The 12256-nt window shown below is 54.8% G+C and overlaps 1 protein-coding gene across 1 annotated transcript; it reads right to left on the bottom strand.

Annotated features, from left to right (window-relative positions):
- Window positions 1-4076: 4076 nt before the first annotated feature.
- On the bottom strand, window positions 4077-10193 carry LHX3 (LIM homeobox 3). Its single transcript, XM_030461346.1, has 6 exons — window positions 10124-10193; window positions 7338-7509; window positions 6927-7129; window positions 6562-6713; window positions 6257-6428; window positions 4077-4501 (listed from the first exon to the last, which is right to left on the bottom strand). Exons 1-6 carry the CDS (start codon window positions 10191-10193, stop codon window positions 4083-4085), a joined length of 1188 nt encoding a protein of 395 aa, XP_030317206.1. The 3' UTR covers window positions 4077-4082.
- Window positions 10194-12256: the final 2063 nt, after the last annotated feature.

The raw sequence follows: 12256 nt of genomic DNA, 5'->3' as shown, positions 1-12256 counted from the left end.
ACCGGCTCCGCCGCCTCGCTGCTCTCGGCCCGGTCCGCGGTGTTGGGTCCCGGCAGCCGCCCCGAGGAACGTGTTCCTTGCAGAGCTGATACCTCCCCCCAAAAAGCAGAGAATAATTACCAGTACGGTGGTGTCTGTCCCCCCTGGCGTGGTGTGTCAGTGTGAGGGGGTTGCTTTCATTTACCTCATACAGGAAATAAATTTTTTTAAAAAATAAAATAATAATAAAATTTTTTTCCTACTATTTGGCACAACATCTAACCCTTTTCTGCGTCTGTATGTAAGGGGAGCTGAGGCAGAGTTGCTTCTGAAAAAGGAATACACCGTTTGGGGAAAAAAAATATTAAACCCATACATTAAATTTTCCTTGCTGGGAACACAAAGATTCCCTGCACTCAGGCAAATCAGCAGAGGTTATAAAGCTTCACCTGAGCTACCTCAACCCCCTCGTCCTAATTCTGTCTGGGTTTTACAAGCTGTCAGTCAGTCGGACAGTGTTAGTTTTATTTGCTTCTTTCAAATTGGTTTTCTTTTTAAGAGGAAGAAAGCATTTATGGTAATGGAGCCCCGGAGCCTCAGCCCTGACCGGAGGGGCTGAAACGCAATCCCTGAATTTGGGATCAGGACACGCGGGGAGTTCTGCTCCGCGTTCGGAGCAGCACAAGCACCGGGAACTTCCAGCCCGTTCTGCTCTCCAAGCAAAGCACAAAGGCTGAGGTGGGGATCTGCATCGCTTCCTTCCTTAAATTCAGCCATTCCGCTGGGAATTCCTGGGGAGAGAGGAGCAGCAGTGCCTGGGGTTTGCCGGGAGGAGAACCCAGAGAAAAAGATGTATAAAACACGTGTTTAATTCCTACAGTTTCTAAGCTGGGTTTGTAACAACATCGTTATCCTAAAATGAGCTACATTGCTGTCTTTTTGTTCTTGTTCCTTTTTTCTTTTTTTTTTTCTTTTTTCTTTTCTTTTTTTTTTTAAGAAACAAGAATATTTAATATTCTTTTGTAAGAAAATATTATTTATACTTGAACTGCCAAAATGTTTTGATGCAAATCACCCACCCAGGTGTAGTGAGGGTGTCTCCAGATCAGCGAGAAAGAGAACAGAAACCACAGAATTCTTGAAAACATAAACTCCTAAAAACTCCTACCTTCTGTCTGGATTAACTTCTGCAATCTGCTTTTTAAAATCCCACTATTTTCTAATTACTTCAGAAGTTGGATTGTCCTTGGGATGTACCTTCTGGCTGGCAGCAACAGTTGTCTCTTTATTCCTGAGTCCTGGAGAAGGATGATAGAGCAGCTCCAGGCTCTTGGTGCCAAGCCCAGCTCTGGGCTCAGCCTCCAAATGAAGCAAATTTCTGCTTTGGCTGCAGAAGACCCAACTTCACCCGCCTGAAAAATCCCCCAGGAGCAGACACACCAACAAATTTGTGTGTGTCACCCCTGGGTCCCAACTAGCTTGGTGTTTTTACACCCAAAGCCCCATGGTTTCAGTCTGTGGGGTTTGAGCCTCCTCTGCTGTAGCAGCTCTTGGGTTGGATCTCCTGAAAGAAAAAAAAAAAAAAGAAAAAAAAAAAAAAGAGGAAGAAAAAAAAAAAAGAAAAAGAAAAAGAAAAAGGAAAGAAGAAAAGAAAGGAAAAGAGAAAAGAAAGGAAAAAGAGAAAAGGAAAAAAGAGGAAGAAGAAAAAAATTAAGTTTCTCTTGTGTAAATGATGTGGCAGTGCTATGGCAGGGGGCATGGACACCTTTTGCTTTGGGCAGAGTTCTGGTGACCCCCTGAGAGCAGACACTGTCCCACTGTCCACGTTTCCCCTCCTCAGACTCCAGGGAAAGCTGCAGAGATGCTCACACAGTGTGGGTGCTTCTCAAGGAGGCTGCAAATGCAGATCTCTCTGCAGATACTCCCAGTATCAGCTGGCTCCTGGAGGTGTTGGTGTCCCACCCTCTCCCAGCCAAGGCTCAGGAGGCAGGGAGTGCTAGGTGGGTGCTGGGGGAAGCACAGAGACCCCACAGCTGCAGTTTGGGAGAGCACAGGGAGAGAGCAGAGCAGGCAGCACAGCACCCAGGCCTGCCAGCAGCTGGGGGGCCTTTGGAAAAAGTAAGAAATTAAAGCCAGACCGTTCCAGGTGTCACCGCCTGACATCTGGTGAGTCCCTGAGGCAACAGAGGCTGTGCCAGGGCTGGCAGACTCCTGGTGACAGCACAGCTCATCCTGTAGGGTCCTCCACAAAGAGCAGGATGGGGGCAGAGAGAAGAGCATCACCCGTGGGGCCAGAGCAGGCAGAGCCCAGTACAAATATTCCCTGACTTCCCACAGGAACGGGAGACTTAAAACCCCTGAGCTTTAGAAAATGTCTCCCAACTGATTCTTAAACCAGAGACTTGAGGAGAACGACCACAGCCACTGGTGGAGGAAGAGATGGGCACACACACACGGGAGCCATGTGCTCAGCCAAGCTCAATTCCTCAGGGCTTTTTCCCCCTCTTCTTTCTTATTTCTCCTTGAAATATTCCAGCATCTGATTTTTAGGGTTCCACGGGCACAACTTTGTGCCCACAGGCAGCCATTACCTGACTCTGCTATTCACAATTGCTTTCTCAGCACAAAATTCTACCTTCTGTATTTCTACCTTTGCAACAAATGCTGAAAAGTAACCACGAGCTGTCAAAAATTGCCTGCAACACTGTTTGGATCTCCCAGGGGTTTCCTGCCTCCAAAACTGGCATTTTTATCACAGCATGTTCACATCAGCGAGGTTGCTCCTGTGTTTAAAGCAAAAAGTGTCTTTCAACACTTTGTTGAATTGAGGCATCGCATCTCGAGGGCTTTTCCTTTTAGTGTCAGAAATTGTTTTTCCTATATTGATGCTTTGGGTGTGAATTTAGCAAAAGACTACTTTAAGTTTAGCTGACAAATTTATTTGTAATCTTGAACTAGTTGATCATCAGAGAGAAAGCGAGAATATAAATAAAAGACACTGGACATCCACAGAATCTACAGTTAATGCAATTTTTTTTTTTTTTTTTTTTTTTTTTACAGAGAACAATATACACATTGTCTTGCCTTTCCTCACAATCAGCTCAAACTAGATCTGCAGAAACACACAAATGCCTGGAACAGAGAAGTGTCACCAGGAAAATGTGTGCTGCCTCCCATGAGCTCCCAGCAGAGAAGGGCTGGAACCGAACCACCCGAACCCCCCAGCTGAGAGAACTCACACACCCCCCCTTCAAGAAGGGATTTGGCAACAAGACATCAGGGTGATTTTTGAGACACTTTGCAGTAAAACTGTTGCAAAGGAATTTGAAAGAAAGATAATTCCCAACCCAGAGCCACTAGTGTTCCTGGGTCAAGAAAAATCACCTCTTGACTTGGTGATAAATGTGCAGTTCCTTGGTAATAAACACATCTAGTCACGGTTTAATGTTTATATGGAAGAATAAAACTAGCAATCTACAAATTAAAAAGGTGAGAAGCAGAATTAACGTATGATTTTCATTTTACAAAGGAAAAGGGTTGCTGGTAAATGATTGGCATATGAAAGAGCATTTAATTTTAGAAAAGTGAGTGTAAAATCCAAATAAAGGGGACATACCGCATCGGTCAGCTTTTTAAAATATCTGCTGGAAGAACAGAGTTTTCTACCATGGATTTCTGAAGTGATTCACAACATTTCTCCTATAGAAATATAGACACTGTCACACCTTTCACCGTGGATGGGGATTTTATTTTCTCTTTAAAAGGTTTCGGTGTGGGTGGGTGATGAAGCGAGTCCTTGCTTTGGAGAATGCACTGACAACAGAAAGCAAAATACCTCATATCAAATCTTTAAAGCACAAGTCTTGGTGTTTAGTAAAGACACAAGAACTGGTTTCGTGTGGACACTGTCTCACTGGGATGCAGGTGCCTTTGCCCACTGTCCCCTGTCAGCTCACTGCGAAGCGCAGCTGCTCCCTCCGTCCTGTCCCACCTTCCTGCCCCGCTCAGTGGCCACGGTTTGTCCCTCCTTTATTTCCAAGAGTAGATGACATTGAACAGTCCCGAGTCCTTTCCCTTCCCGTGGCATGGTGGTGGACCCTGTATCAAAACTGAGCGTGGTCAACTTCATCCAGCCAAGAGGCCGGGCTGGCCGGGAAATCCGGGTACCCCCCGCTGCTGCCGGTGGAGAGGTCGGAGCTGGGTCCGTTCCCAGCCAGGACCCTCATGGACTGGGGCACCCCTTGTCCGCTTTGTCCCATGATTCCCAAGCTGTTGTCTGGGTAAACCAAGCTGGAGATTAAAGGCTGGTGGCCTGGCAGTGCTTGCAAGGAAGCTGGTGACTGGGGTATCCCATAGGGGCTGTTGGATCGCAGGTCGTGGTACTGGTCCTGAGCTGGAATGCCACCGTGATCCAGAGCAAAGCTCCCATTGGTCCCAGCTTGTCTCCCCAGGGCAGGAGATGCTTCGTTGAGATTGCTGTAAATCCCATTGGAATGGCTCATTTCGGACATTGAGGGCTCATCTGGAAGGGAAAGGGAATGGTTTTACTGGGAGAGCAGTGGCCACGGCTGGCAGCAGCTGCATGGCAACTCCTGCAAGCTCTGGGCATGAGGAGATTAAATGGATGGGAGCTGAGCAGCCACACACTTGCCATTTGTAATTCCTTATTATTCACATCCTTGTAGACAGATCTTCATAGGAGGTCATGGGATTATTATTTTTTCTTTTCTGAGTACAAGCATCTAATACATGCTGGGTTTTAAAATTGTGCATGAAAAGTACATATTAAAATATAAGACTCTACTTTAAAAATAATCCTTTAAAGGGGAATGCAAGTTCAATGTCTTTCTACCTTTTATTCTGCATTTCTATTGGCTTTGAGGTTTGTGTTGAATATTGATATAATTTTTAGGAGCTACCTGAACACTCACCAATGCAAGAAAACTTCCCATTGCTCAGGAAAAAAAAGAGGCATTAAGTCTCAGCAGTATTTGTCTGCTCAGGAGCAGGCCAATGAAATGTGTTTGTATGACTTAGAAACACTTCTGAAAATCGAGCAATATTTTTTAAGCTACCAGCAAATTTTTTTCTGCATTCGTTAGGGGCTTTATGGACAGGGAGAGCTGTTCTGTTGCCAGGGATACAAACGTGTTTGTGGCATCCAGCTATCAATAATTGTTCAACATTTTTTAGTTATTATTTATAGTACATTCATATTTAATGATGCTGATGCACGGCGTGTGTAAACAGACCTGGAAATCAAATCGGGTTTAGGACCACTGGAGAGGAGCTGAGATGCCAAGTGCCTGTGTACAAACACTCTGTGTACATCCCAGGTGTATGGCCCTGCAAATATGTACACAGAGCTTTGCATTCCGGCTTCTCCTGTGTATTCCTAAAAATTATACACACACAGGGGCACATTTGGGCACTGTGGTGGCACAAATAATGTCACCAGAGACCTCCTGACCCTGAGGACACCCTGGGATGGAGCTGGGGCTGTGCAGGATGAGCCTACGCAGGGCTGCAGGACCTGATGTTCCCCCAGCCCAGCACAGGGCTGTATCCTGCTCCTGCAGCAGCTGTCCTGGGGCTGAAGAGAGAGGGACAAGAGGGGCAATTGCTGTTATCCACAGAAATCTCTGCTCCAAACCCAGGACCCTCCGATGCAGAGACCTCCTGCCAGGCAGCAACCTCCCTGCTCCAACAAAACTCCCGCAGAGCTGAGAAGGGAGCCCTGACTCCCCTAAACCACCCCTAAAAAAAGGTTGAGAATAAAACTCTGAATATTTTTTTCTCCATAGCTCACTGATTCCGGACTCTGTTTTTTGTTGTCGTCGTTGTTGTTTTTAGTTTGCTTTGTTTTATTTTGTTTTTAAGAGCCCCTTGAACACGCTGTGCATGAGCAGCGGCTCCAGCAGCCGCCGCGCCTGCCCGGGAATCTCTCCTGCTTTCCCTGCACCATTTTGGACCTGACAACCCCCCCGGGATGGAGAACGGAGTTTCCCCTGCGGTTTCTCAGCCACGGCTGCCGAGGGTCCAGCTCCCCCCGTGCCCCAACCCCGCCAGGGCCGGGTAGAGCAGCCGCACGGCAGTAAATCCCGCAGCTCCACACGTCTTCTCGGGCTCTTGTTTTCACTCATTATATTGTGCCTGAAAATGATTAACGTAGCACGAAGGGGCTGAAAGGAGCCTGGACAGGGAGAGCAGCTTTGCAGGGAGGGCACAGACGGCACTCGGCAAAGCCCCGGAGGGAACCTGTGTTCGGGAAACCGACCTGTGAAGGAGACCTCGGCATCGCTGTCCGGCCCCTCCTCCTGGATGCTGTCCTTGTCGGACTTGGAGGTCCCCCTGGATCGCTTCATGTTCCGAAAGTACTGACCCCACCTCTGCCTCCCCGCGTCCTTCTTCAACCTCTTCTCCTTCGCCCGGCGGTTTTGGAACCAGACCTGCAATCAGGGCAAGCCGGGAACTCTCTTTTCTGCCGGGCCGGCTCCTTCCCCGCAATGCCCCTTCCCCGCAACGCCCCTTCCCACGTCCCGGTCAGACCCATCGTGGGGAGCGAGGGCCGCCCCGTCTCACCTGCACCACCCGCATGTCCAGCCCCGTCTCCGAGGAAAGCTGCTCCCGGACGTGCCGAGCCGGTTTGGGCGAGTTGTTGTAAGCGTTTTTGAGAGTTTCCAGCTGCTTGGCCGTGATGGTGGTGCGGGGCCTCTTGGCCGTGGACTCAGCCTCTGCCGACACAATGCGAATTAGAGGCTAAGTCACCGCGGAGTGTCCCCGGGGACGCGGGATCCACTGCCATCCTCCAGCCACCCCCTGACGGCAGATGCTGCGGGCGCCCCTCCCGCCTTCTTCACGAGCGTGTCCCGGGGGGCAGGAGGGTCCCGATCCGCCTCTGTCCTGCTCTTGGGGAGCGGGAGGGACGGAGGGCAAGGAGTTATTACCTCTCTGCTTGGCCGTCTCGTAGTCTGCCTTGCAGACCAGCCTGCTGTCCTCCATGAGGTAGAACTCGTCGCCGGTGGCCAGCTGCCGCTTGCAGACGATACAGGCGAAGCAGTGCAGGTGGTACACGAAGTCCTGGGCCCGACGCACCACCTGGGTCGGGGGGATGCCCTGCTGGCAGGCGGCACACTTCGTTCCGAAGCGCCTGGACGAGGGGTAAGGGGGGGGACAAGCGGCGGCCGCTGAGGACGCGGTGTGTGGGGGGAGCAGCTCCCCGTCCCGGCGCTGTCCGCGGTGCTGATACAAACCCCCACCCGCTGTCCGCGGTGCTGAATCCCACGCGTGTTCCTGCGCCCTGCTGCCCCCCACCCGAGCTTTTCCCCCGGCTGCCCCCCACCCCCGTCCCCACGCACTTGAAGAAGTCCTCCTTGCAGTAGACGCCGTCCCCGCGGCTGAAGCACTTCTCGGCCAGCTGCGTCTGGCAGTCGGAACATTTCAGGCACTTGCTGTGCCAGTGCCGGTCCAGGACCTTGAGGATGAACCTGTCCACGATGTGCTGGTTGCAGCCGGCGCACAGCGGGATCTCTGTGGGGAGGCAGCCACCGTCAGACACCACCGCCCCGACGGCCCCGATGCCTCCCGTCACCCGCCCGAAACGCGCAACCGGGAGACAAGGAAGCTGGAGATGGCCTGGGGAACAGCCCGAAAAAAAATGAGTATTCGTTCAAATTCGTTGGCGCAGCGCCGTGGGAGGCTGAGACCCGTGACCCCCGAGCCGCGCACACCGGGGGAGGTGCCGGGGAGCACCGGGGAAAATAAGAAAGGAAATGGTGGTAACGGAATTAACTCCGGGCCGAGCCGACGGCAAAGTTGCAAAGTAATTATTCCAGGGTCTTTTTTTGTTGTCTTTTTTTTCCCCCTATACTTCTGAATTTCTCCTGGAAATAACGGTGGGGTGAGGAAGGAAACTGATAAAATCTATGAGAATTGAACTAAAAATAAAAATGCAGTAGGATTGTACTGTCACCCTGCAGATACCGGCTAAGATGATACAGAAAGAAAAGGTATAAAAATATGGATACAGGGGAAAAGAGACCTAGAAATCAACAGATACTGTGGAAACAATACGTGGAGAACGAAAATGTGCAGATATATAGACATGAATATATAAAAATCGTTATATAAATATGTATAGGTAGGTAAAAATGTGGATGTAGAGGTACATAAATACAGATATATCAGCATGGATACAGACTCAGATATGGACAAACGACAGTATAGATATAAATAGGTGCAGACATGGGAGTATCTATATGTAAGGATAACTATAAATAGATTTATAGCGATGTATAGCTGAGGGTAGAGGTAGAAGTGGAGATGATATCGTTACAGGTAGAATCGTCTCCTCAGCAATTCACCACCGCCAACCCAAATAACGGCAACGCTAAAGGCAGTGGCTCCGGCACTGGGCTACCCCGGGAGGACCGGGGACCAGTATCAGCACCGGCCCGGTATCTCGGTGCAGCCCCTCAAGGCTGCATCTCGATCCGGTTCCAAGCCGCGGGTCTTACGCTGCATGGCGATTTAGCGGGCGGCTGCAGCTCCGCTCCCTCAGGCGGGCCGCGGGCCCCCGCCGCTCCCAGCCCCCCGGCCGCTGCCACCCCCGAGGCCTCGGGGATTTAATTCGCTAAAGCGGGTTATTTTTAGACGCCGGACCTCCCCGCCGGTGCCGGTCTGAAGCGCCAGGCAGGGCATCGCGGCGCGCTGTATTTAATCCCTCTCCGGGACGTCGGCACATCCCCTCCCGCCGCCCCTTGCCGGCTGGGCACGGCGGGAGGGAGACGGCTCCGGGGCCTCCGTGAAACGAATCCCGGGCGGGGCCGCCCCCCGCCGGGGCTGGCAGCGGCCGGGGGACCGAGAAGGCGGCGGGGACCGCGCAGAGGGGCCCGGGGGGCAGCACCGGTCACTGCCCCGAGCTGGTTGTCAGCCGCAAACCCGGGATTTGCCCCCGGCCCGGGCGAAGCACCGCGCGGCTCTACCTTCCCGGTCCTGCCCCGGCCCTCCGCCACGGTAAGCCCCGGTGAGCCCCGGTACTCCCCGCCCGCTTCCTCCCCGGGCCCCGACGGAGCCCGAACGGCGTCCGCGGTGCCGTGAATGAGCGTCGCGTCCTGCGGACAAACGGCGTTTCCGCGTCCTTCCTTTCACCGGGGCTTCGCTTTCGGCCGTGTCACGTCCTACCCCCGGGAGCAAAAGCATCTCCCGATTGCCAGGGCAAACGCGCAACTACCGCGGCTGCGGCGGCCGCACCGCGGAGATCCACAGAAAGACAAACCGGGCGCCAGGAGCGGGGGCACCAGCCCGACGGCGGGTTCGGTACCACTCCTGGTGACACCGCGGCCACCGCACACCGGCGGCGTCCCCGACCCTGCTTCTCGTTATTTTGGTTTTAAACCGAAGGGGCCACGGTCGATGCTATCAAGAACCGAGGCGGTTCCGCATCGGCACCAGACACGATTCTGCTCACCCGGGAAGAACCCCCGGCACCACGGACGCGCCAGGGAAACACAGCCCGGTTCCCCAATCCCCGACAGCGCTGTCCCCGTTTCGTTAACCGGAAGGGGAAAAAAAAATTAGAAGATAAATTAACGGGAGTTTTTCCAAAGGGGGAAAAAGCCGGGTGGGAGCCGGGCGGGGTGGCGCGGGGGATGCCCGTCGTCGAGAGGGAACCGGCGGGCAGAAATTCTTCGTTTTGTTTCTTCCCTTGTTGCGCGGGGTGCGGCGGGACGCCGGGGCAGACACGGCCGCGCCGCGGTGCGAGCAGAGCCCCCGCCTCGAGGGGGGGGATGAGCCCGGGGCAGCCGCCGCGTTTTCCCCCGGGAGTGAGTGGGGAGCCTCGGTTCAGACCCGACGAGACCCAGACGGGCGCAGGGAAGGAGCCACCGACCTGTGGAGGGGTCTCCGATGTCGGGGCGAAGCAAAAGAAAACGAGAGGGAGCGTGGGGCGGGATGAACCGGGGTGGATTGGGATGGAACTCCCGGTGCCGTCGGACCGCCCGCCCTCCCCTGTTTCCAGCCCCGACGGTGTTCCGGGGAGCGCGGAACAGCCTGATCCGCTCCCGCCGAGGCTCTCCAGAGCCTCTGCTGGTGCCTCCGCGGGGGGACGCGGAGGTTCGCGCTCCCCCCATTCCTCTCCCCTCACCTGGGCTACGCGGGAAGGGGCAGAGCTCCGCTGCCTTCTCCGAACCGGCGCGGACCCGCTCCAGCAACATCGCGGCCTCCGCGGGCGTTCCGGGCGCCGTCCGAGGTGCGCGGGTGGCTGCGGAGGAGTGGCGGATCGTCGCGGAGGGGAGCGCAGGGAGCGGCACGGGGGCTGGCAGCAGCCCGGGGCGGAGCGGTGGGGGGGGAGAGGAGGGGCGGGCCGGGGGCGGCACCGCGCCGTCGGGTCGGGCCGCAGCTGGGCCGCGGTTCACCGCGGGGCTCTTTAGCATCACAAAAGCGAGAGGGGAGGGGGGAAAACTACACCCCCCGTCCCACGCGTGGCCGGGGTCGCCGCAGGGTCTCAGGCCGCAGCCCCCGTCCTCGGAAACAGAACGGCCCCGCGGCCCCCGCAAAGCCCCCGGCGGCGGCACAGAGTGGAGCGGGGGGGTCGCCGTCGGGGGGAGACTCCCCCCGGGACCGGACACCCCTCGCCAGCCCCCCCGTCCGGATTTCGTTTTCCCCGCGGCGCGGGGCTGCCCCGACGCCGCCCGTGGGAAGCCGGTGGGGACTCGTTCCCCTTCACTAATTAATTAATGAGCGTGGAGAGGTAACGGGTGAGGACTCCTGTCTGACCCATGGCAACCAGCGCCGGAGGAGGTTAATTGCATTAATTGAGGGCAGGGCAGCCAGGAACGTGTGTGTGCGGTTGTATGTGCAGGTGGGTGTGCACATGGGGGTGCAGGGGGCCACACATGGGGCTGTGAGTGTGCGAGCAGGGGTGTGCCCGTGTTTGTAGACTGTTTGTGTGCAGGGGCGTGTGTGCAGGGGGGGGGGGTGCCAGGCGGTGCATCCCCGTGAGTGTGCAGGTTTTGGAGTGTGTGCAGCAGGTGCGTGTGCCTGTGTCTGCACCCTTGTGCTCCGTTCCGTGGTGTTTGTGTGTCCGCATGTGCAGAGGTGTCGGTGTGTGTGCAGGGGCGTGTGGGCACGTGTACTCTGTCTGTGTCTGTCTGTCTGTCTGTCGGGGTGCACAGCCCCGTGCGTGTGTGCACCGCTTGTCCCAGGCAGCCGGAGCTGATAATTGTGGTTGTTACTGTGAGCCCGTTAATCCCCTGAATCCCTTTACCTCCTGCTCGCAGGGGATTACAAATTAATAAAAGCAGCTTAGGGGCGGGAGGCTCGGAACACACATATGTTCCTGCGGCCGGCAGCACCGGGACTTTCGCCTGCCCCTAGGGGTAGCAGAGGAACCGGCTCCACGTTGAGCCCCCAAAAAGCCCTGCCCCTGGCACCCACATTGGTCCCACATCCTTCCTGAGCACCCCTGGGTGCCAGGCTGCCACCCTACCTGCTCTGGGTTCTGTGTGGCTGAGGGGGCTAATGGCTGGGTCAGGAATGTCCCCTCAGGTGTTTCACCTGGCCGGGAGACAGGTCCCAGCCTGGGGGACAGCTCAGACCTGTGGGGTTGGACACAATGCAGATGTTCTGGGGACCAGGATATGTGCTCCCCAAATGAAGTACCCAGAGATGTCAGGCTGGAGAAGAGCTGGGGTGTGGGCAGAGCATCACCAGCACCCTGCTGTAGGAGGCACCTCCACCTGCCCCAGGGCCACCAACAGCTGCTGGGGGATGATTTTTAGTGTGGATTTTTGTTCTGGTCCTGTAAGGAAGCAGTGTAAGGTGTGTGTGTGGTGGTGGCTGTCCCACACTGCATGTGGCAGTTGTGACTGTGCAGGACAGTGTCTCATGTCCCGCTCAGGACCATTGTTGGCACACCAGCCCTGCACAGCCCATTTTCAGCCCTGCAGACCACTCACACTGTGACACTATCTCAGTGGGTTTCCACAGAAGTCCTTCTGGATGATCTCTGCACACTCTCTGGAGTCTCTGCACACTCTCACACCCTCCTGCTCAGGTGGGAGAAGGCACCAATCCTGCACCTCTTTAAAAGCAGACAGATGTATGAACATCGGGTGCAAGAACAGGCACTCCCATCCCTGCCCCACCAGGGACAATGTCCCTGCATCTGTCCTCAGGACAGGCAGTGAGCCCATTCCTGAGCTTCCCCAGCAGACATCACTGCTTCCCAAGTCAAGGCCACAGGCTAGTGAGAAAACATCTCCCTGGAGAAGTGGAC

Source organism: Calypte anna, chromosome 17 (assembly GCF_003957555.1).
Source record: "Calypte anna isolate BGI_N300 chromosome 17, bCalAnn1_v1.p, whole genome shotgun sequence".
Lineage (NCBI taxonomy): Eukaryota > Metazoa > Chordata > Aves > Apodiformes > Trochilidae > Calypte > Calypte anna.
This window is presented reverse-complemented; position numbering and strand designations above follow the sequence as displayed.

Coding starts and splice junctions, on each gene's coding strand:
- LHX3 (XM_030461346.1), bottom strand. CDS start 10,193: ATGTTGCTGGAGCGGGTCCGCGCCGGTTCGGAGAAGGCAGCGGAGCTC. Junction 7,510..10,123: donor CCCCTTCCCGCGTAGCCCAG/GTGAGGGGAGAG, acceptor GCCTCCCCACAG/AGATCCCGCTGTGCGCCGGC. Junction 6,429..6,561: donor TGGACATGCGGGTGGTGCAG/GTGAGACGGGGC, acceptor CCCTGATTGCAG/GTCTGGTTCCAAAACCGCCG.